At 36.1% G+C, this 26,652-nt stretch overlaps 1 protein-coding gene across 1 annotated transcript in view; it reads right to left on the bottom strand.

Annotated features, from left to right (window-relative positions):
- The window catches only part of LOC143257422 (Kv channel-interacting protein 4-like), a 29,609-nt gene extending 5,502 nt beyond the window's left edge, over positions 1 to 24,107 (bottom strand). Inside the window, exons 1-5 of the mRNA XM_076516076.1 lie at positions 23,950 to 24,107; positions 14,476 to 14,600; positions 11,674 to 11,743; positions 6,212 to 6,285; positions 2,813 to 3,025 (exon numbers count right to left, since the gene is read on the bottom strand). Coding sequence (XP_076372191.1) covers positions 2,813 to 3,025; positions 6,212 to 6,285; positions 11,674 to 11,743; positions 14,476 to 14,600; positions 23,950 to 23,971 — 504 coding nt within the window. The 5' untranslated portion in view covers positions 23,972 to 24,107. The remainder of the gene's footprint in view (positions 1 to 2,812; positions 3,026 to 6,211; positions 6,286 to 11,673; positions 11,744 to 14,475; positions 14,601 to 23,949) is intronic.
- Positions 24,108 to 26,652: the final 2,545 nt, after the last annotated feature.

The raw sequence follows: 26,652 nt of genomic DNA, 5'->3' as shown, positions 1-26,652 counted from the left end.
GGCGAGAAGTACATTACAATACTAAATTAACATTAGTGGCGAGAAGCACATTATAGTAGTAAATTAACACTAGTGAAGAGAAGCACATTATAGTAGTAAATTAACACTAGTGAAGAGAAGCACATTATAGTAGTAAATTAACACTAGTGAAGAGAAGCACATTATAGTAGTAACTTAACATTAGTGAAGAGAAGCACATTATAGTAATAACTTAACATTAGTGACCAGAAGCACATTATAGTAGTAACGTAACATTAGTGAAGAGAAGCACTTTATAGTAGTAACTTAACATTAGTGAAGAGAAGCACATTATAGTAGTAAATCAACACTAGTGACGAGTAGCACATTATAGTAATAACTTAACATTAGTGAAGAGAAGCACACTATAGTAATAACGTAACATTAGTGAAAAAAAGCACACTATAGTAGTAAATTAAAACTAGTGAAGAGAAGAACATTATAGTAGTAACTTAACATTAGTGAAGAAAAGCACATTATAGTAGTAGTAACTTAACATTAGTGAAGAGAAGCACATTATAGTAATAACGTAACATTAGTGAAGAGAAGCACATTATAGTAGTAACGTAACATCAGTGAAAAGAAGCACATTATAGTAATAACTTAACATTAGTGAAGAGAAGCACATTATAGTAATAACTTAACATTAGTGAAGAGAAGCACACTATAGTAGTAACGTAACATCAGTGAAAAGAAGCACATTATAGTAATAACTTAACATTAGTGAAGAGAAGCACATTATAGTAATAACTTAACATTAGTGAAGAGAAGCACATTATAGTAATAACGTAACATTAGTGAAGAGAAGCACATTATAGTAGTAACGTAACATCAGTGAAAAGAAGCATATTATAGTAATAACTTAACATTAGTGAAGAGAAGCACATTATAGTAATAACTTAATATTAGTGAAGAGAAGCACATTATAGTAGTAGTAACTTAACATTAGTGAAGAAAAGCACATTATAGTAGTAACTTAAGATCAGTGAAGAGAAGCACATTATAGTAATAACGTAACATTAGTGAAGAAAAGCACATTATAGTAGTAGTAACTTAACATTAGTGAAGAGAAGCACATTATAGTAATAACGTAACATTAGTGAAGAAAAGCACATTATAGTAGTAACTTAACATTAGTGAAGAGAAGCACATTATAGTAGTAAATCAACACTAGTGACGAGAAGCACATTATAGTAGTAAATCAACACTAGTGACGAGAAGCACATTATAGTAGTAAATCAACACTTGGGACGAGAAGCACACTCGATAACACGTTAAACTGAGAACGTCTTGATTAATATTTTATTATAGTAAAAAACCAAAAACTCGCAGCTCCACATGCTGTTTTTATCAAAAGCGAACATTCTCTCTCATAATTCTAATCCAACCACTGAATTTCATTTGGATTAAAAAAATTCAATTGTTCCAATTCCACACTTAACATCTGGATTTAGTTGTTTTTTATTATTGTTTTTAATGTTTATTTCTGAATTTTGTGCAAAGTCTTACACAAAGGGTATATGAGTAAAGCCTTTCTAAACTTTCAGCTGATATACTTGAGGGAAGGCAGCTAGTCGGCGGCCTTCGCAGCCAATTCTTGAACCACTCTTTTCTCATTGAACATTCGGATTTAACTGTTACTCTTATAACGCACACATGGCTCCAAGTGCGGCAAAGGAAAGCAAACTATAAATCATCATTTTCACAGTACAAGCACGCTAACTATTAGCCAAACATGTCCCATTTTTGATGAACTTAATGCACTAAATTATAATTTGATATACGAAAAAAATTATATTTTAAAGTAAACGAATCATAGCAGTATTCCTTATTCGTCAGTTTCATTTGATATTGAGATGGATATTTTCTAGTATTTTTACAGACGCAAACCCAAACTAATTCTCGCTGGCTATCTGATAAATTTATATGTCATAAAAATATGAAGAAAAGTAACATACACTTTTCACAGTCAAGCAGATGGCGCTATTAGCATATAAAGTTAAAAAATAATAAAATAATATGACTTTAAAGCCACGAAACGTAACCCTATTGAGATGATGCAATAATTTACGATCCCTTTCTACATTCCTCGCTCATTTCACCTGGGACCTACCTATAAAACGAACAACGATCTCGAGAAATCACACGAGGGACTGTCATGGTATTTACGAAGTGCCTGAACTTAACAATGTTTTTCTCAGATCCTTTTACTGTGACGTATGTTTTTGTAAATAATGGTTTAATTTAATAAAATATTATCAGTAAAAAAAATATTAATTTGTTTGTTTGTTTGTTTGGAATTTCGCACAAAGCTACTCGAGGGCTATCTGTGCTAGCCGTCCCTAATTTAGCAGTGTAAGACTAGAGGGAAGGCAGCTAGTCACCACCACCCACCGCCAACTCTTGGGCTACTCTTTTACCAACGAAAAGTGGGATTGACCGTCACATTATAACGCCCCCACGGCTGGGAGGGCGAGCATGTTTGGCGCGACTCGGGCGCGAACCCGCGACCCTCAGATTACGAAGCGCATACCTTAACGCGCTAGAAAATATTAATATAAGTCGAGGAACTTTTTCAACAACGTACACCTGGTTGAAAAACATTTCAATAGTCGTAAAAAACTTTTTAGGCTTAACCCTTAAAAATAGCTAAATCGTTGTAATTTTTCTCCAGAATTTAAGGGTGTTATTAGTAAACACGAGGTTAAATATGTGTTGCTTTGACTCAAAATAATTGTAGTAATAAGTAGCAGCATTTATTTGAAAATAATGAAATAGTTTGACGGTCCCTTACTTGAAAGATTCGCTCAACGTGCTCCCTTGCGGAATGTTCATGAACTACAGGTTCGGTGTACTGGCCAAGCATCTCATAAATAGAAGATACTACATGCAACATCTCTTGTTTGCTGATGAACCCGTCTCCGTTAATGTCATATAGGTCGAAAATCCACTTAAGTTTCTCTGTAACTGGACCTCGCGAGATGGACGACAACAAACTGATGAATTGCTGAGAAAACAAACACTAAAATTAAGTTTTGGTTTCGGTTTCCAATCCCTTTTCATTGCCTTACTTGTCATACTGATTTATTTTGTATCTTAATTACCTTCCTTAGTTTATAGATTTGGGTATTACAGTTTAAGTGTTACCATTACGGAACTTTTAAAACTGATAAAATTATAGTGTCGAATCAATATACTGATCAATGCCCTCTGGTGGTGCAGTGACAAGTTTTTGTCATACCAAAATCGGGTTTCGATACCCGCGGTAAGCAGAGCAGAGATAGCCCGTTGTGTAGCTTTGTGCTCTACAATAAACAATTTATACGAAAAATTATATTAATTCTTTGAGTAACTCGGTGCACTTGCCAGTCCTCACTATAATTTTAAATTATGGGTTTAATTTAGCCTTGATCCGACTTCTAATTACTGCCCCTCCAGCGGCACAGCTGCGAACTCTCACCCTTAAAAACTGGGTTTTGATACCCGTGATGGACAGATCAAAGATTGCTTATTGTGTAGTCTTGTGCTTAATTCTAAACAAACAAAAAATCGAATCACTAATATAACGACAATTTATTAATTTTTTACACGGTGGCGTAGGAAGTAGAAGGAAGGGGAGAGAACGGTCCCACCCCACTTTTCAATCTCCCCCAGTGAAAATGCATTAAAGTTAGGAAAATTACCCTCACAGGGCTTTCAGGGCGTTGTGGTGAGTCCTGATCGAATAAACCTTGTCTCCTCCTAGGACTTAATTTACTCATTCTTTATTTTTGTTAAGTTTATTGGATATCATTCTATAACGAAACCGAGGCCTAACTTTCTTTTTCGCTCTTTCTTGTTCTTATTTGTTTATGTATGTTAGTCAAGTAGATTCCTTTCTTATAACGTTATTTGTTTGTTTTTTAATTTCGCGCAAAGCTACACGACAGCTATCTGTCCCTAATTTAGCATTGTAAGAATAGAGGGAAGGCAGCTAGTCGTCACCACCCATCGCCAACTCTTCAACTCTTGGGCTACTCTTTTACCAACGGATAGTGGGATTGACCGTCACATTATAACGCTCCCACAGCTGAAAGGGCGAGCATGTTTGGTGTGAAGGGGATTCGAACCCGCGACCCTCGGATTATGAGCCGATGTCTTAACCAAACGTTATTGGTCATTGTGGTCTGGTTGGACTCTCCTATTAATAAACTCATCAATAACTATGACTTGATTATATTCAAGCTTCACGACAAAACTAATTTCATTACCAATTTATGAACATTACACGGTGTTTAATGGTAAGTTCGTTAAATAAATTAGATTCTGCAGAGAGTCGAGAAAACTCTACCGCTCATTAAAGCAAATATCTTTCCCTCTACAATTAATTTTTTGTTTATTTTTTTATCTTTATATTATCTTATTGTACAAATAATACAAAGCATGTGTTCGTTTAGGATAACAGCTTTAACTTCTTTTCTAAATATAATTAACAAACACATTTAATCCAAGTCCACCTCTTGACAATTAATAAAATAAGAACCGTTGTGACATAGTCATCGAGATTTCCATGGTAACGCAGGTGGAACAATAACACGTAACATCTCTTTCATGCCGTTTTGGTGTAGTTGCTATAGAAACCTGGTAACACACTCTACAGTTTACAAATTTTATTTGGATATAAAATAATTAGGTTGTTCATCTTTAAACTAACTGCTGTGAAATGTTGTGGGAAATGCATAGAATTTAGTAATAACCCTTTATAGCTAAACATGTTTTAGTAATAAGTTGAATTGGAGGTCCGAGGTTCGAGGCGCGATGGAGTTGTATGTGTTCCGCACTTTTGGCTGTGTATTGTGTCATAAACGTACTAATCATCCCTCCTATGTGACCAAGGGTAGTAGTATCAGCGAAAAGTGCTAGTGACTGGATACCCCTCATCTGATCAGAAGTTCTGAACTTAGGGTGGTTATGGCTGGGTCTTGAGGCCTCTTCCATGTCCTTTCAGTCTGCGTATCACATAAGGTATGCCATTTTGGTTGAAAATGTGAAATAAAAAATTCCTTTTCTTTTTTTTGTCAGAACCATTTATTTAATTAAGATTTGGAGTTAATGGAAATTGTTGTACTGAAAATCCTGGTACATCGCTGTTAGTGGTATCGAACCTATAATTTTAAGTTATATTTCAATTTAATATTTGACATTTTCAATGTAAATGGCATACAAGTTAATCGGGCAGTTGGAAGATTTCTAAAATTCAAGCTCACCCGTCCCTAACTTAAAACTGCTGGCCAAAAGGAGGGCAACCAGTTAGAAGCACCTGCCGCTTACGTGGTTATTCTTACCGGGAATATTTGGGTTAAGCGAAGCAGAAGAGTTTATCTAGAAACACATCTTCAATTTGGTATATAACACTATATGTTTTGTTTTTCTTTAAATACTATCAGCTTGGGTGTACCAGCAATCACCTGTATAAAATAAACCAAAATCATACGCCAAACAGCTGGAGAGAATTTACAGTTAAGCAAAGAAGTAACGCACTCAAAACCGACTTCTAGTGCTCGATCTCTGTGACGTCGTCACTTAGATTATGTTATAACAAAAGACGAAGTTTCGTAGATGATCAAGTGATCTTAAAACAAATAAAAACGAATCATCAGCTAACCAAAGTCGACAGCAAGTGTTTCATAGTAACCAAAGTCGACAGTAAGTGTTTCATAGTTTCCAAAACGTGCGTTACGATACATTCTAGTTATACATCGTTATTCCATTATCCGTCCACAGGTTAATAAGATATTATGTAGTCAGCTCAAAAATTGATACAAAATTCAGTTGGTTAACGTATCCAATACTGTAACCAGTCTGAGACCGTAGTTTTGAACTAGATAGAATCTGATTAGTCCAGCTAGGTCGATGATACGGTTGATTGACCCATCCCATATTTTGACAAGTTGAGGACTGAAGTTTGGATATCATTAGACAACTAATTCAATGATAAGAAACTTGTTCCAAACAGCTTTAGAAAGAACACAGATCGATGGAAATTTTACTTACACTTTTATTACATATAAACATATTAAAAGCGAGTTTGAAGCTTTCTATATTTCCTGCTGGTTTGACACTATTTAATTATTCAGTTATTTCTCTTTGTACATTTTTCTCTTTCCAAGGACCATTTTATACCAGGACTGTTTTAAAGATAAAAAGAAATTACCTCGAACGTTAAAGCACCTCCGTGGCTTAGCTGCTTAAAAGTACTGAAGACGTAATGAGCATATCGAGTTGCATCTATAGAACAGGAAATAAATTATCAGTTTAAGCACTGAAAACAAATACTTATTCAAAAATAAATCAATATTTTTCACCTCAAAAGATATTTCTCAGGATTTATTAAAATTTAACAAGCAGTTTTCCATTTGGAAATCTAAAAGTTTTTATCAGCTAAAGAAAATTAAACTGGCAGTTAGTTTTTTCAGATCCGAATAATATATTCTTGCAAAGTTAAAAAAACAAAACTGAAACGTATTTAACAATTTCTTAGGATACTGACAACGTGTCAATAAGATACAACGTAGAATTATTAGGTTGTTCGAAAAATAATAACGGATTTTAACTTTAATAAGAAATAAAAATTTCAAAAGCAACTCTACTGATCAAAATAGGAACCTAGTGAATCTACACACTTTTGCCAACAAAAAACAATATTATTTATGCCATGACGATAAAACTCTGAAGTCCTAGAACTTAGAAATTATTTAAAGCCACTCTCTGCTGCTGCTCTATTGTTGAATGTTTTGTCCTGTAAAAAGTTAAGTTCTTGAAAAAATGGTAGTCCGTGGGTGACAAGTCTGGGGAGTAAGGAGGGTGAGGCAATGTTTCATAGCCCAATTCGCTGAGCTTCTGGAGCGTCATTTGAACAATGTGTGGTTGAGCATTATCATGAAGCAAGATTGGTCCTCTTTGATTGACTAATGCTGGTATTTTTTACACAATTATCCATGCATTACTTCCAATTTTTTGTATTAAATCTTCGTAGGGATATTCTGGTTCTGGTTGAGCAAGCTGTAATTGATATTAATGGCTACAGACCACCATACAGCAACCATAATCTTTTGTTGGTGCAACTTGGGCTTTGGGAAGTGTTTTCGAGTTTCATCACGGTTAAGCCATTGTGTCGTAAAGGACCCACTTGTGTTCGCAGGTGACAATTCGATCAAGAAATGGACCATTTATGTTGCGAGAAATCAGCACAGTTTGAAATGGTTCCTGATTTTCATCGAGTTCGTGTGACACCCACTTGTCGAGCTTTTTCATTTTCCCAATTTACTCGAGATGGTCCAAAACTGTAGAAATGCCAACACCCTGTTCTTGTGCCATTTCTAGGACAGTTTGATGTGGGTTTCTTTCCACTAATGCTGTTAATTGGTCGTTTTCAACAGCAGAAGGACGTCCTCTGTCCTCCTTATCTTCAAGACACACATCTCCATTACGACACGTTTGTGACCAACTGTGTACTTACGTTCGGAGGTGGTTCCTGCGCCCCATGCTTGGTTGATATTATGAGCTGTTTGTGATGTATTACGAACAAGTTTGAAGTCGTGGAAAAAAACAACAAATGATGTGTGGCTTTTTTTTTTCATCATTAAGAGTTTGAAATATTGGAACTAAAGGTTTAGAAAAGAATAAAAGCACTAGTGAATAGAAAAAAACTTTAGTTTTTCAATAGTATATGAAGTTGTAAAAAAACAGGTTTCTTATCCTCGTAAATGACTAAAATTTTAGTATAAAAATCCACCATTATTTTTCGAACAACCTAATATGTTATACAAGAATATAAGTGACTACTAACAGCATGCTAATAACACACAGTTAAAATTATTATCAGAAAAGTCGCCCTAAGAGCGGTTGTTTCTGCTAGTAATTACTAATCGTGGTAATCATATTTCATTTAAAAAAAGATAGAAAAGAAAACATATTCTAAAATAATTCTGGAAGGTACTGTACGGGAAAATGTTCAGATTATGGTGATATAAATTGTAATGTTCAGATTATGGTGATATAAATTGTAATGTTCAGATTATGGTGATATAAATTGTAATGTTCAGATTATGGTGATATAAATTGTAATGTTTTCGTATATTAAAAATGGTACCCTTCATTGATAAAATAAGTTTTCTTGGGAACTCCATTTTTTAGTATTATATTTAGAAGGTTTATCAATAGATATAATCAAACCCTCACGTACGGTCCTGGAGAAAGTCGTATTCCTGTTGTGAGGCGAGCACTTTTATTTAAATTGTATTGTTGTTTTTTGTTTTGAATGTTGCGCAAAGCTACACGAGTGCCCGGCATGGCCAAGCGTGTTAACTCGTTATTTGAGGGTCGCGGGTTCGCATCCTCGTCGCGCCAAACATGCTCGCCCTTTCAGCCGTGGAAGCGTTATAATGTGACGGTCAATCCCTCTATTCGTTAGTAAAAGAGTAGCCCAAGAGTTAGCGGTGGGTGGTGATGATTAGCTGCCTTCCCTCTAGTCTTACACTGCTAAATTAGGGACGGCTAGCACAGATAGTCCTCGAGTAGCTTTGTGCGAATTTCAAAAACAAACAAAAGCTACTCGAGGGCTAACTGCGCTAGCCGTCTCTAATTTAAGAGTATAAAACTAGAGGGAAGACACCATCACCTACCGTCAGCTCTTGGGTTACTATTTTACCAACGAATACTGGGATTGACCATGATTTGTAACGCCTCCACGGTTGAAAGGGCAAGTCTGTTTGTTGGGATGGGAATTCGAACCCGCGACTTTCAAATTGCGAGTCGCGCGTCCTAACCACGTAGCCACGTCTGGCGTTAAAATTGTGTTCTGTGATAAATAAACTGTTGCTACACATACCGTAGTTACTTTTTTTCAATTGTATGAATCATCTTTAATACTCAAATTTAATTTTTTAAATTGACTTTTGCTTATAGTAACACTCACTAGATGACGTTATATTATATTTATTATCTCGGTCACGTACATAAATATATATATATATAAACACGCCACGTCCATTATACATGAGACGAAGGTTGTCTTTCAACAGCAAGCTAATATGGAGATTTGGAATTGATTCCAGGAGAAGTTGAAATAAAGAGATGAAAATACGACGGAAAATACTCTCAAAACATTTGAAATCACAAATAATAAAAATAAACTTACTTCTTAATTTTAACTACTGAACCATTTTGAGTATTACTGCAATAATTTTATTAACCATTTCTTCTAGTTATAGACTTGTGAATATTTAGCGAAGTTCCATAAAACATTTTAACCCTAGTGTCGCACTTACAAAAAAGAAAAGAAAAAATATTATTTTAATCGCTAATAGCAACTACGTTTTTTCTTGCTTCCGAAAATACGCTACGTACAATGTCGTAACCAAATAGAAAATGGCTCTGGAGAAAAACATCGTGAGGATGAGAAGAAAAAAAAGGCGATAAATGCACTTCAAATAATCTGTTAATGTAAATTGTCACAAGCAGTAACGACGAATGATGTATACCCGCCGTAAAAGTTTAAACGTCGTTATATACTCTACGTCCCCAGTGGTTCACTGACAAGTCTAGGAGCCTAAATCGCTAAAATTTGGGTTCCAATACCCGAATCTTTGTATTTAACAATAAACAAACAACATATACGCCACCTATAACAATAATAAATTGCATAATCCAGTTAAACAACAAGATAGGTTTAAGTAACAAAGTACATTTAATTACTTTTCTTGCTCAAATATATATGTTTGGAACATGGATCAGGGATTTCGGTGATAAATAATGGCTTAATTATACCATAATACTGACATTAAAATCACGCTGATATATGACCCAATTAGGCACATCTGTAAAGAAGAGTTAGATAAAGAGGGAAACATTATTCAACTTCTCGACTTAAATTACGTTTTATGACTCCATTAATGAAAGACTCGCGTGAAGGAAAAACAGTTTAACTGAAAATTATAACAATCAAGGTACCATGTTACCTCTTTAAAGGGGCAGCGGTAAGTCTACGGATTTACAACGCTAAAATCAGGGGTTCGATTCCCCTCGGTGGACTCAGCAGATAGACCGGTGTGGCTTTGCTATATGAAAACACACACACACACTTTAAAGGGGTTCGTATGGAAGCCTTGTGGTTTCCCCGGGTATATTGCATTATCTTACAAGAAAAGAATAATAACTGGTGAAGAAAGGTAAACAATGTTATGCGGAAAGAAAACTAAATTCTTGACTCCGAATTGGAAAACATCTACCACGATACAAAAGCAGGGGGAAAATTCACGTGACAAACATAACACTTTGCAAACAAAAATAACTCAGTTTAATACACGCTCACGAAACAAAGAAGTGAAAATAATAACACAATAAACACAGAGATAAATTATCTTAGTTTGCTGGCAAAAACTAAGTGGACTTATCTAACTGGGGGCCCCGGCAAGACTAGGTGGTTAGGGCGCTCGACTCGTTATCTGGGGGTCGCGGGTTCGAATCCCGGTCGCACCAAACGGTCAATCCCATTATTCGTTGGTAAAAGAGTAGCCTAAGAGTTGGCGGTGGATGGTGATGACTAGCTGCCTTCCCTCTAGTCTTACACTGCTAAATTAGGGGCGGATAGCGCAGATAGCCCTTATGTAGTTTTGCACAAAATGGAAAACAAACATCTGGTTGGCTCTCCAAAGACAAAACAACATATTCAAATTTCATTACTTTTATACAAAAATTCCAAACAACTTACAAACAACGATTTAATAACGCAGAAGGTGGCTAAATTGCTAGGACGTATGTACACTCGCAGAACTTGAAAATAGTTTTGTCTTGCCAATTACTTGTTAAGGTATACATGTTGATGAAACTGCAATGCAATGTGGGAACTGTAAAATAATAAGAACAACAAAATTTACGTCAAAATGGGCCCCTTCCGAGTTTCCGACAGGTGTCACTAGAGTAAATTTATGAACCGGAACCACTAGACTACAAAAGCTCTCCGTAGCTGATTTCAGATATTGCATTCTTTTGTATATAATGTTAATAAGAAGCAGAGCTGGGATTTTGAACCAGAACCTCACCTAAAGAAAAAACAAATACCATTTCTTCAGAAACCCCAATGTTTTAATATATCAATCACTAATTTTGAAATGATAGACTAAAGAGAAGGCAGTTAGCCAAAAGTACCACAATCAGCTCTGTTTGATAGAAGAGTGGAAATTGACTTTTGCTCTTATGTCTCATCCCTGACCCAAGAATGTAAGGTACGTCTAAAGGGGTGCAGCACGTGAACCACGAACCCTAGGATTCACAGTACATTCCTCCAGACCTAAAGTGTAGTAACGGTTAAACACTGGATGTGTATCACCGGTTGAAGACAATGTACAGGAAATTAAAGGTTATATTTGATAGCCAGTCTACCGCTTGTCTTTCTTCATCAGGGTACCTCAATAATTTAAAATGTTCTTGTTTTTTAGTAAAACAGTGGAACCTAATTCTTCAAGGGACAGCTTACTTACCACCTTGGGGTTCTTCAAGGGACAGCTTACTTACCACCTTGGTATTCTTCAAGAGACAGCTTACTTACCACCTTGGAATTCTTCAAGAGACAGCTTACTTACCACCTTGGAATTCTTCAAGAGACAGCTTACTTACCACCTTGAGGGAAAAACTGTGAGAATATCTCTTTGAAGGCGTCTTCGCTGACCATTCCCGTAGGACACTCCTGAAAAGATGAAGATACTTAACGACACACGTTAAATGAATCATATTTCATCTCGACCAAATATTCCACGTAACAAGGACAGATCATCGTGTAGCTTTACACGTAACAAGGACAGATCATCGTGTGGCTTTACACGTAACAATACAGAAAACGGTTCTTTTTTCTTCTTTTTTGCAGTTTAAAAATGAAAACGTGGTAGAAAGATGATCCATTCGCCTCTTTCTTATTTTGAATTCGAATTATTCGTAACTTATATGAAATCTAACAATATTTTTGGTACTGGAATTTTTTACCTGTACGACATCTTGTGTGACACCTGGACTACACGGCCAGATCGGAGAGCCCTTCTCCTCTCTACAAGGTTCAGGTATAGCCATCTATGATTAATAACTGATGATCACGAGCCACCATCACCCACTGCGTACACGGCTACTCTTAAACCGCACTAACCGTTACAGAGATATTGATCGTCAAACCTTGGACCTTTCAGTCCACAAAACACTATCACTGCGTCAGGCCAGTCGTTTGATCAACCGAAATTGGGAGCATACGTTTTTGCCTAAATGTCTTAACTGCCAACTGTTATTACAGATGCATCTAGATACGAGGTACCCTGGACGATAAGTGCTAAAATATTTGGCACGTAAACATTGAGGAATTAAGAAATCGAGTTTTTATATACCTTTTACCTACGTTAGGATGTATTTTAAAACTAAAATACACACTTTAATAATACCAATAATAACATAGAACAATACAACACTGATTTGGTAAGTTGCATTGAGTTACAACATACTTGGCGTCATCAGGTGTTCAGGGAGTTCGACTTGTAATCCGAGGGTCGCGGGTTCGAATCTCTAGCGCACCAAACATGCTCGCTCTTTCAACCGTGGAAGCGTTATAAAGTTATGGTCAATCCCACTATTCGCTGGTAAAAGAATAGTCTAAGAGTTGATGGTGGGTGGTAATGACTACCTGCCTCCCCTCTAATCTTACATTGTTAAACTAGGGACGGCTAGCGCAGATAGCCTTCGTGTAACTTTGCGCAAAATTCAAAACAAGCAAACAAACAAAGATATTCATGGTGGGCACAGCAAGGACAGATCATCGTGTGGCTTTGCACGTATCAACACAGCAAGGAACAGATCATCGTGTGGCTTTACACGTAACAACACAGCAAGGACAGATCATCGTGTGGCTTTACACGTAACAACACAGCAAGGACAGATCATCGTGTGGCTTTACACGTAACAACACAGCAAGGACAGATCATCGTGTGACTTTGCACGTAACAACACAGCAAGGACAGATCATCGTGTGGCTTTGCACGTAACAACACAGCAAGGACAGATCATCGTGTGGCTTTACACGTAACAACACAGTAAGGACAGATCATCGTGTGGCTTTACACGTAACAACACAGCAAGGACAGATCATCGTGTGACTTTGCACGTAACAACACAGCAAGGACAGATCATCGCGTGGCTTTGCACGTAACAACACAGCAAGGACAGATCATCGTGTGGCTTTGCACGTAACAACACTGCACGGACAGATCATCGTGTGGCTTTGCACGTAACAAACAACACAGCACGGACAGATCATCGTGTGGCTTTACACGTAACAACACAGAAAACAATTCTTTTTTCTTAAAATTATAACTGATTCGAAAATTATAAGTTGTTCATCAAGGTATTATTTCTTTTCATAATAAACAAATTAATATCACAAACTTAATTTTTAAACTGAAAGGTACTTTACTGGCATTTCATAATTTTTAAATGATGGCCAGAAAAAAAAGTAGCTTGTCAGCATTACACGACGCCCCAAAGATATTCTCCAACTATTTTAGCCGAATAAAAAGACCGACTGTCACATTAATAATGCGTCCACATATGAAAATATGGAACGTACTCACCAGCATCACTTTGGGAGCCCTAAATCCTCCAATCCGCAACCCGACACGTTAACACAGTTAACCCGACAGAGTTTTTCGTTCAAAACTTAAGTTATTAAATCGGCGAGCAAGATCATCAGAATCAGAAAATAAAAAAATAAATGCATGTGTCATTTTAAATTAAACTGCGAAGTGTAGAGTAGAACCATCGAATTCAGAGTTAAGTACAACTGAGTAATTTTTGTGTAATAATTTACTGAAGTGTTTCATCTCAGTTAATTTGTATTTTTCTGCGTCACTACTTTTGTCGTAAAAATGTACGGGTACAAAACAAAATGTACTTCCGCAGGGTCCCCGAAAGTATACTACTTCAAGAGCAAACAAAACCACCAAAATTAACCGTAACAAATAGTGTTATTTCTTACTTTTGAAATTCATATGTCATTCTGTTGTAGTCTACAAGGTGCACAATTCATTTGTCGTAGTTTTATGGCAAGCGCAATTTTACTTACATCACGACAATACGGTTTAGCGCAACTTACATGACGTAATTTTAGTGTCTACTGACCGACTGACAACACACTATTTCAGAATTATACAAGTGGTTAAAATAGGTGGCCTCTCCAGGCCCACAAACTACTGTCAGTCGTTAAAATCGGGTGCCTTTGGCCCCCTTTCGGGGAAACAAGAACAGTAATAATATTTTAAAGATAAACGGGAAACCAAATATTTAAAATTGAAATGTTTCTACCTTATACATTGAAGGTTGCAACTTAGTGTAAACAATATTTTAACGTAAAAATAACGAGACGTTTAAAATGTTAACAAAACGAACCTGTTTAAATCCCTGATACATTACACGTATTTCTTTCTTAGTGAACTTAGTTGTCTTGCAAAGTGCGTCTAGCCTTTCGGGTTTGTACCGGGTCACGTGGGATTGTACTTCCTCTTCTTCCTTCTCTGAAATAACGACAACATTAATTAGTTGTGCCTAATGTAGCGTCAAAAAACAACAACACTCGGGTAACATTAAATGTGGCGTTATAAACATAATTTAACCTAACGTGGCGTTGTAGACATTTCATAATATGCTTTAATGAAGAAAAGCAAAAATAATTCATTCTCTGCTTAATGCGGCACCCAAAGCGCTTAGAATACAGCGCCATAAACATAAATAATATCACGCGCTAAAACACAATTCACATCCAGCCTAATGCAGATTTTATAAGCTTTTTACCAATATTATGCCAAATGCAACGGTTATATTACACTGCATGCAACGTGAGAAACGCAACTCGTCGCCTGTGAAATTAAAAGTTCACACAGTATGAGTCGTTGTTCAATGTTGACACGTTGGGCATACAGGTTTGTTAAATGATATTTACAAATGCAGGACAATGTCTCACCAGAGAGTTTTGTTTGTTTTGAATTTCACGCAAAGCTACGCGAGAGCTATTTGCGCTAGCCGTCCCTAATTTAGCAGTGTAAGACTAGAGGGACTCACCGGAGAGAAAAATTACAGAAATAAAAACAAACTTTTATGTTGTGTTCCTTTTTATTAAAACAAAGTTCTGAATACATCTGGTGCTTTATTGCAAAAATTTGGCGTCGTTTTAATAAAACATAAGATGCATACTTCGTGAAAAATTGTAAGACTTAAAATTTGTGTATTTTTTTATAAATATTCAAGAAGTGTTGTTGTTTTTTCAACGATGTTTTAATTATGGGTAGTTGCTCTAAGTTATCTTTACATAAGGAAGAATCGTCGTAGTTTTTGTTTTGCGTTCAGACAAAACTGTTTTTTTCTCACATCTTTGGCCTGGCATGGCCAAGCGCGTAAGGCGTGCGACTCGTAATCTGAGGGTCGCGGGTTCGCGCCCGCGTCGCGCTAAACATGCTCGCCTTCCCAGCCGTGGGGATGTATAATGTGACGGTCAATCCCACTATTCGTTGGTAAAAGAGTAGCCCAAGAGTTGGCGGTGGGTGGTGATGACTAGCTGCCTTCCCTCTAGTCTTACACTGTTAAATTAGGGACGGCTAGCACAGATAGCCCTCGAGTAGCTTTGTGCGAAATTCCAAAACAAACTCACATCTTTTGCATTTTACAATCATTTTTTGAAAAATTTTAGTCTCTTGTATATTCCACTGAATAATGTGTTTGATAATTGTTTTATTGAAATAGAACCATTTCTTTCTAACGAAGCACCAATTTTATGTAACATGGAACAATGTGCAATTTCTCATCTTAAAAATACAAGAAATTACTAACCAGTTAGATTCTCAGTTGGAAACAAACACTCTTTTGAAATAATTTTCCTGACATAATTAAGTTATTATTTTGAAACAAAAAACCCTACAACTGCAAACAAACTTTCAAAATGTCTTATGAATAAAAAAGTAGACCACGTGTAAAATATTTGGGTGAAGGTTTGTCCTTTTTTTCCAAAACTTGGTGAGACATTGTCCGTATCCCGATATTTACTGTTTACATAGTTTCGTACAATATAAAGGAAGGACGAGAAGCAAAACTATTGTTTTTAATATATATTAAAATTGTGGTTAAATATACAGTACAATATCTCGTGTTATAACACATGCATACATATTTTAAAACCCGTTAGAACCAAACATATTAATTTTCCGATTGTGAATTTATCCACACAGATGAAAATTAAAAATTAAGCGAATCCTTTAACATACTGACCCAACTAGGAGTAGGAAAAAAGTTAGATAACACGGCCACCCCTTTACGTCATCACTTATGATGTGGCCATTTGTAGTGAGCGAACTAACTTGTAAATACCTACTGCTCGACGCTGGGCAAAAACACATTGGTAAGATAGGTGTGAGGGTGCTTGACCGAAACGTAACTTAATTTTTGTTTTTGAACAACTTTGAATTTTTTAGGGTTACAAGGTACACATTTCAGGTAATTTCATTTTGTTCGTTTCAAATAATGAGGAAGCACGTGAAGTCGAATACGTTAAAAGAAACAAAGTTCAAATAATTTTAATTTTCTTATAACATGTGATTGCTTTACACGATAAACCATTTCACCTCACATCAATGAATCTATACTTCCCCCTAAGGCAGTGGTTCCCAACCAGGGGTGCGAGATAACATTTCAGTTTTTTTTGTTGTTTTTTTATTAAGGGTACTGTCCTATATATTCAAAAATTACGTTCGATTTTTATTTCTTATTTTTCTTGTTACAGACTTAGGTTTTTTACCTTGTTACGATAAACTAGTTATAAAATTTTTTTTGGCCACCTTCACCTTTATTTTTAAATAAATAATTACTGTGAGGGATGCGAGAACATATTAAAATTTTTAGGGGTGCGGGGCATAAAAAAGGTTGGGAACAACTGACCTAAGGCATTAGCCTAAACTTAGTTGTTTCACGCAAATACCGTGTTTTCCCGCCATTCAAAAGGTAACTTACGTAATTTAAATGTGATTGCTAAACGTAGCATTTATTTTAGATTGTTGTTGTTGTGAAATATATGGGTACCATTGTACACAATTTTGGGTGAGGTTAAATGGACTCCAACTACAAAAAGTGTATTGTTTCTCGATATCTAAAAAAAGGTTTTCGTCCAATCATTGTATTAACTAGAAATGACATTATATATATTATGATACTGAGCTCTAAGACTAAAACAAAGGTACCTCTCCATACTAATTACAAATTAAACCTCACAAAAAATCATTCTCGATGTTGTAATTCATTCTCAGTGAGTCAGCACCTTCATTTTGTTTTTGTTTTTATAATTTCACATAAAGCTACAGAAGGTTTATCCGCGAATAACAGCCATTAATTTCTTATCGATAGACTAATTGCAAGGCAGCTAACCAATAGTACCCACCGCTAACTTTTAGTTTATTCTTATCTGAGAGAATATGATATTTGACACCAAATATTTTAGCGCGCCCACTGCCCCAAGGTCCGGAAAACGTTTTTGTGGCAATGGAATTCGAACTATGAATCCTTGGAATCATAGTCCAGGCACGCTAGGCCACGTCCGACCTCTTTATTTATTAGATTAAATTTTATAAACTCTGTTCATGGCAGTAAATAGCACGTGGGAACAAAATTTTAAAAAAACAAAACTAGCTCTTATCTGTTGTTGACAACGGGTCCACCTGTCGAAAGCACTAAGGCCTTGTGGTGTTTGTAAAGGTTTTTGTTTATTTAATTGGGGCCTGGCATGGCCTAGCGCGTTAAGGCGTGCGCTTCGTAATCTGAGGGTCGCAGGTTCGCGCCCGAGTCGCGCCAAACATGCTCGCCCTCCCAGCCGTGGGGGCGTTATAATGTGACGATCAATCCCACTTTTCGTTGGTAAAAGAGTAGCCCAAGAATTGGCGGTGGGTGGTGATGACTAGCTGCCTTCTCTCTAGTCTTACACTGCTAAATTAGGGACGGCTAGCACAGATAGCCCTCGAGTAGCTTTGTGTGAAATTCCAAAACAAACAAACAAACAAATTGTTTATTTAATAATGTGATTTGTGACAAAAACTCTTGCTTGTTCTGCCAATTGTATTAGCTTTTGAGTAAAGCAGTTCACCGATTTTTAGGTCTGACAGTGACAAATGTTTACTGTGAAAATCACCTTTGACATTATTACCAGACCCTGCGAAATCAGGATAAATTCTTCTCTGGTTACGTCATCAACTCTGTTTGTTACTCCTTGTTTTTTGTAGTCGTATCTCTATAGTTGTCGGATTCCCCCCCCCCCAACCATGGGATGTAATTTGAGATTTAAGACTAAATTATTCCACTTGTTTTAATTTTTCAAATTTCTACTGAACACATTGGCTTCTGAAAACAAAAAGCTGTTTGAAAGCATATTTTTTGAAACAGATACATATTTGGTCGTGAAAGACACAATAAAGTCGAACGAATCAGACTTGGATAAATGGAGTTTGGGACGGTTAGCGCAGATAGTCCTGCGCGAAATTCAAAACAAACTAAACCAATACTTTGTCCACTACCTCTACCGACAAAGTCATTCACACTATCGCACATTCTTTACCATGTTTTAAATTTTTGTGTTACTTCATAACATCCACACCTTTTTCTTTCTTTCTTCCCCCCTCCCCCCAGTTTTTTAAACCCGGACAAAGGATGGGTATCTCACTTTGTAATACATAAAATATTAGCAGTGCACTTCAGATTGTCATATAACAGTGCCGTACTTTGAACCGTGCTACAAATTATTAATTTTCTTACTTCTATTTTGTCATAACATTATTCTTTTTAATAAGAATATTTGAACACGTTTTTTTTTACTACAGTACATTGTTAGGCCATAACAGTTTACAAAGTCTAGCGGTCGTCATTGTAATGACAGTGGCATAATTTATTCAACACAACTACAATGCTTTGCCTGGCTTTGAGCCAAATAATAGGAGTTATTGTTCAGAATGCAGAACAAGGTCAGCAACATCTAAACACAAAACCGAACTTTAACCCTATGGCCCACATCTCAACATGCTAACCACAAGGCTTCATCTGGTTCATGCAATCTGTATATGTTTTCATATTTATAAAGCTAATTATACATTATAATAATTTAAAATCTTTAATATTGTATTAAGTTCAGGCAGTAATAGATGAAGTCCTTAAATAAAATGAGTCATTTTGTTTCTTATGTTCAGTGTGTCAGCACACTTCATCTGTTAAACCTATAAATGATCACAAAAAAATAGTGACACTGGTGAACCTAAGTTTTAAAGCACTGCGCTTAAATGTGATTAATATCACAATCAGTTATTAACTTCTCACAATGTAAAGTAATAATTAGAAAAATATTCTTTTAACGTAATAAAATAAATATAAGGTAAAAACTGAAGTCATTTTATATTGTACTATGATGAATCTCATGTTCGTGTTGCTTAGCACGAATATAGTATGGCACAAATAAGGCCTGAAATACGTTTAAATATTTTAAACAATAACAGTAATACAGTTAATACTGTTATAACAGTTTCTAACACTCGTGGTTTCTTTTTAATTATTCAGTAAAAATAATACAAAATCCACTTCACTTAACAATAGTGAAAGCATTTTCTTTCTATCCCTTTGTTTGCAGGCCTATGGGCTATGTCTGTTGGCAGGCCTAAATAATAAATAAAACTAAACAGTTATTTATTAAATTTAACCTCGTATTTGTGATTCAACTCAAACCTAGTTGACTAACATACACACTAACATTTCACGAAAATTCGAGCCACCACTTCTAGGTAGCACAGGTAATCAATACGTCATTTTAAAACTTCCTCTACCAAACAATACAAAACGTTTAAAATTAACATATTAAAAGCACAGCCTACAACACTGCTGCTTCCCTAAATTGAGAAGTCCCTTGAAAAATCCTAATGTACAAATAAAACAACTTAAACTTAAACTCATTTAATCAATAATAAGGCCATTATTCACAACTGATACAAATCATTATTCACAAATAAAAATCATAATTGCTAAATCGTTAACTATGTTAAGTAAAATACAATCACAGTTTTTATTACCAAAACAAAATATTTCTATCTTATTTAGATTTCTAAATTCTTCATTTATTAAATCTTTGTTTATATTTTTCTTTTCCAAAGATGGAATGACCCATTGTTCTTTATCATCTCTTTCTGTCTTATCATTGAAGAATTTCTCTCTAGGTAGATGGTTAAGATAATTTACTGTTGGTTCCATTCCTGGTGTCTACAGATTTCTAATACAACGCTAAAATCAGGAATTCGATTTCCCTCGGTAGACTTAGCAGATAACTCGATGTGGCTTTGCTATAAGAAAACAAACAAGATACCCCTGCTAATGCTCTGGAAGAGATCTTAACAGGATCCTTGAGCTTTTTAGCAGGTGTCATTTTCACTGATAAATTATTCTCTGAAGCTACCCTGACAAGAACGTTAAATTATTCAAGAGGGTGGCTTATTAGTAGGTCTTCTCTAAAGCTAAGCAGCTGGTCATTCTCTCGCTGGCGTACTTCCAGAGATGATTACGATGGATGACCTTTGTCTTGAACCATTCAACCTTCTAGGTTCTGCTAATCATATTACTGTTTTTTTTAATACATATTCTCATTACCTAATTAACCTTGAAGTCCACCTTCTCTTGCAGTAGGGATTGTAAAACCACGATGAAATTCAGTCTTTCCATCATTTATATCACAGCAACTTTTCATTTTATCACTGGATGATTTCTATCTTTATTTGATAAGGTCACGTATGGCATCGTTTGTGTTCTTTGGTCTGTGTATCTTCTGTATATGACTGCTGAAGAATTATCCGCAGGGTATGATACAAAAGGTGCTTTAAGTTTTCCCAAAATCATCAGTAAAGATCTTCATTCCAAGTTTTTTTTATATTCACCCACATAAATTGAATTGCTTCTGACTGCAGTACCAAATGAGCCTGTAGTTTTACCACTGGCATGTTCTCATTTCCAACGTAATAAAGAATGCATGGCAAGTTCCAATACACCTGTATGAAAAACTTTTTGCCATGAGGGTCATTCTACACTATTCATAATCTACTGTATAATTGGTTTCTGACTCGTATGTTTTGTCTGAGCATCTTTGTAGGCCACAGATCGCTATATTTTATTCCAACAGGATTTCTGGATCTCGTGTCCAGTTGACTCAGAGATAAGTCTTTAAGATTATTACAATTTATAACTCAATAGAAATATCAATCAAAACTATTATTCGGTGATGAGTATGATCTGAAGATTAAGAATCGACATAACAGGACAAAACACATTTAATTTAGACGTCAGTAAATCGAAATAACATTTGGTTCTCCTGCCATATATGTACTATTTTCAGGAGGATAGTAATAGGAGTATATACAGAACGGAGATAATTAACTTAAGCACACTTCCTATTAATTATGGTGGTCTACAACTCTTCTTAAACTCCAGTAACCAGCCATTTCGAATTATAATTACTAAGCCTTCTCCTCACTGGCTGAGCCTGATGTACAAAATACTTGAAAAGTCGTACCTATTTCTATACTAGGTTAGTGTAATTAGTAATTACAGTATCAAAAACAACATGCTAAGGGGGACATCTATTGATTAAATTTGTAAAACACAAATAAAATGTTAATTGTACACACAAATGTTCTAGTTACAAAACAACAACCACGTTTCACTTCACAACACAATAAGACCTGTAACCTTCGGGTTCAGAATTAGATTCTTGCCAAAGGATCGACGCATATAACCCATTGCACAATTTTCGCTTAACAACAAACAAACAAAAGAATCTTAAACTATTTGGACGGAATGGCCAGGTGGTTTGAGCGCTCGACTCGCAATTTGAAAGGCGAGGGTTCGAATTTCCATCACACTAAACATGCTCGCCCTTTCACCCATGGTAGCGTTATAATGTGATGATCAATCCCACTATTCACTAGTAAAATGTAGCCCAAGAGATAGCGGTGGGTGGTGACGACTAGCTGCCTTCCCTCTAGTGCAGGGGTTCTTAACCAGGGGTGCCCGCACCCCTAGGGGGTGCGAAGATGATTCCCAAGGGGTGCGAGGATGCCCATGAATAATTAAAGCAAATCTATATTTTTACATAAGAGTATGCTTTATATTTCTCCAGGGGGTGCGAGAAATGATTACTGATTTGAAAGGGGTGCAAACACTGAAAAAGGTTAAGAACCACTGCTCTAGTGTTTTACTGCATCCGAGCAATATATTACAAATCTGTTACCATAGTAATGATGTCCATCATTGCATACCGGGAAAATAATATCTATAACCAATATCATGCTATTATTACCATGACAATCATAAAATTGTTCTCCTAGAAGTGATATATGTTAGTATGGTATTAAATACACTTTTAATGTTCATTTATTTTTTACCGCGGATGAACGACTCTGAATTTTATTGTTTTCTTCAAATATTTCAAATACGATTGGTATTTCTTGGTATTACTCTAATCCTGCCTAACATAATTTCAAGTGCCACGGCTATTGTAGACTCCCTCTATTCCAGCCACTGGTTGCCCCCCATCCAGTACAGCGATAAGTCTACGGACTTACAACGCTGAAATCAAGAGTTCGATTCACCTCGGTGAGCTCAGCAGATATCCTGATGGGGCTTTACTATACGAAAAACACACATCCAAACCACCAGTTCTTTCTGTAAAACACCTAGTGTCTGGAACGTATCAATATATCAAGGTGTTGATGGAAGAAGAAATAAATATATAAACACGATCGTTACTTCAGAAGGACACACCTCTACTAGGCTACTTTATATGCATCCCAGAGACCAGGGTAAAATTATTCCCATTATGTTTCGTTTTTATTATTAATGGATAAACCGATACAGTCTCATATAAAATTCGAAGTGGGTAAATTACGAGCATGTGTGGTATATACTTACGAGAAATAAGTTATTGTAAACTATTTTATTAACTCGGGACGTTACTGTTGAAACATACTGTCTACATACAAACAGAGACCTCCGTAACGCCCCCTGCAGCACAAAGTGTGCTACGCTGAACGAACTGGGAACTTTTTATTAATATTCTTCCTCTAGTCAAATATTACAAAGAAAAATAAACAGATCGGTACTTATGACGTCAAATATTCCTTAAAATTAAAAATAACAGTCACCACTAACATGAAGACTAACAAACAAAACGGGTCTGGCATGGCCATGTGGTTAATGCACCCAACTCGTAATCCCAGGGTCGCGAGTTCGAATCCCCATCACACCAAACATCTTCGCCCTTTCAGCCCTTTCGTTATAATGTGTCGGTCAATCCCGCTATTCGTTAGTAAAAAAGTAGTCAAAGAGTTGGCGGTGATGGTATTACTAGCTGCCTTCCCTCTAGTCTTACAATACTAAATTAGGGATGGCTAGCGTAGATAACCCTCGTGAAGCTTTGCGCGAAATTCAAAACAAAGCAAAACGCCAGAGTTTTTATCAGTGTTTATTCTCAGGTTCTCTGCAGAAGTAAATCAACGACAACTTTAAACTGTAAGTTTTTTCAGTAAACTAAGATTAAACAGTAGAAACCCCAGAAATAAATGTCATAAAATAAACATATAAAGGTAGAGAGAAACAGCGAAAGAGAATGAAAATCGAGGGGGGGGGAGGCAAAGAGAAGTGGGGAATGTTTTATGGTCCGAGAGTTAAACATGTTCCAGAGACTAACCAAATTGAGGTTTAATACCAGAAATTTGTTTTTCAAGTTATATTCATTACTTGTACTGTATGAGAATATTTACAGTTTCTTGAAAACTTTTGAACGTGATGTTTAAGTGGTTTTCTTACCTTTTTTCTTGCCACCAAACATTCTTAACAGAATCTTAGTACACCTGGACTCTGGACCACGTAAGGTTGTGCAGCAGCGAGCTAATAGCAATGCGTGGTTTTACCACAACTTCATTCCCAGCATACAAAGGGTGAGGTTCCTATCGCCGTCTGGTTCCACACGTATCGACCAACTGAACCTTCCTCTGGCGTCACGTGAGCACCTAAGATTGGCGAGTCGCATCTCCAGTTGCTAAAGGCAACAGCAAAAACTCGCGCAAATTTCTCATCTTCCTGCAACCAGGAATTTGAAATAGACTAAATAACACCCAACATTTTACTAGCTGCGGTTACTTAGTTTCGGAACGTGTACTGGGGCAAAACAGTCATCAGTTTATTATTTCCAACTGCCTGTGTGTTTGAGTACATATATTTCAAACTAACGTATATCGTGGAGTGCTGAAATTCATTCAAAAAATACAACCCACTGCGGAGAACACAAGAAGCTGATTATGTTTCTTGCTTTCTTCTGTGTTCCATTCCTTCAAAGCAACAGTTCTTATACTTTAGTATTGTGCGAATCTCTTGTATATGATTTATTTGTTTTAGAGCAAAGCCACATTGGGTTACCTGTTGTGTCCAGCTTGTAAAGTCGAACCCCTAATTTTAGCGTTGTATGTCCGTAGACTTACCGTTGTCCCACCGAGGAACAAACTACCAATCTGTTTGTTTTTTTAATTCGTATACTTGAAAAGTTCTATTCCAAAATTAAATGTTCGTATAAGTTTCAATTTGTGAAAAAAATAATTTGATTCTATAAGTCATATTGTTGTTAATGCGTTCATGACATTTCGGACAAGATCCCACTTTGAGAAACGCTGATCGAGAGTATTTTCAAATCAACCTGCTTCCTCGTGCAGATTACCGCCTGAAACTGATTATTACCAGCGTCTTGTTTACTTTGTTTGTCTCTAAAGGGTAGTAAATTTGTCATACAGATAAAAGACGGAGGTAAGAACAAGAGAACTGTTCTGGAAGGAATGTAATTGCTTTGACGGTAAATTTTTGAAATTAATGGTTTTTACCAGAAAAGAATACCTTCATAGTCATTTGAAAGTAGCTACAGGAAAATTAGTCGTTGTATGAAAAGGTCATATAGTGCCAGCAAGTAAAAACCATTTCAAAGTATGATTTATCTGTTTATCTCTCCACTTGTCCATCCACATATCTATCCATCTGTCAATCCATAGATTGTCTATCTATTTGTGTTTCATTGTGTCTATCTGTAAGTGCATACATCTGTCGGCCTATCTATCTATCTATAACTAAAGAGTTATCTATCTATCTATAACTACAGATTTATCTATCTATCTTGCAGTATACCTATTTAGTAATCTATCCAACTGGTAAATAGGTTTAGAAAAAACGACCTTTACACTCAAGATTTTTTTTTAACCAGCGTGATGCATTTCGGCTTCCTGAAACGACCGTTTGATATTAGAATAGTCGTTTACTTTTGAAATACAATAAAAATCTATCTAAGAATCAGTGCATCTAATACAAAAAAACTTGAGGTGTGAAAACAAAGTTGCAGCCAAACTGGTAGCTACACTTATAGCACTGATAAGAATATTACAGAAAATATTTATTCATTAGTTAGCTAGGCCTTATTTTATGCTCATGGTGATAAGTACAACGTAATACAAGGCCTAGCAAACTAATGAACAAATTTATTTGCTGTAAAATAGGCCGCAACTTTTTCACATTTAAGGTGTTGTTGATCAGATATTACGACTTTTTGTCAATACACACCAACAAACCGCAGTAAATAATGAGGTGACACTCGATTGTAACCCTGTTATTCGGAACAGGCCTCTAGTTTGCAGAACTAAATTGATTCTTTAAAATACATTATGGTATTTTTTTCACTATAAAACAGTATTAATAACTTCCTTTTTAGTAAAATATGAAACTAGATTAACAGTTTATTGTCATCACTTGCATGCGTGCCCCCTAGTGGCACAGAGGCGTGCCTTCAGACTCACAACGCTAGAATCCGGTTTTCGATATTTGTGGTGACTAGAGCACAGGTAGCCCATTTAATTAGAAACAAACAAAACCTACATGCATTTGCTACTACCGTATCAAGCGTCACTGTTCACGACAACAGGTTAAGCTAATATCACGTGACCTTAAACGCTCTCGAATTATTGTTTATTTGTTTTGAATTTCGCGCAAAGCTACACGAGGTCTATCTGCGCTAGCTATCCCTAATTTAACAGTGTAAGATTAGAGGGAAGGCAGATAGTCATCTCCACCCACCGCCAACTCTTCAACTCTTGGGCTACTCTTTTACCAACGAATGGTGGGATTGACAGTCACATTATAACACCCCCACAGCTGAGTGGACGAGCATGTTTAGGAAAGTTAAAGAATTGTTTGTTTGTTTTGAAGTTAGGCACAAAGTTACACAATGGACACTCAGTGTTTTGCAGCAAGGGGATCCAGACCACGTTTCTAGTGTTGTAAGTCCGCAAACATGCTGCTGTACCACTGGGGAGCAAACGTTAAAGTATATTTTTATACCAAATGCAGTTTTTGTTGTTTCGGTGAAAGGTTAAAAAAAAAATAGTAATAAATTCAATCAAAGTTAAAAAGTTTATATCTCGTGTATTTCGTAATGGATTGCCTTGATATTTGGTGAAGTAAGGGTGCAGTAGAAAA

Source organism: Tachypleus tridentatus, chromosome 7 (genome assembly GCF_004210375.1).
Source record: "Tachypleus tridentatus isolate NWPU-2018 chromosome 7, ASM421037v1, whole genome shotgun sequence".
NCBI lineage: Eukaryota > Metazoa > Arthropoda > Merostomata > Xiphosura > Limulidae > Tachypleus > Tachypleus tridentatus.
The sequence above is the reverse complement of the archived record's forward strand: the minus strand, read 5'-3'. Positions and strand labels throughout refer to the sequence as shown.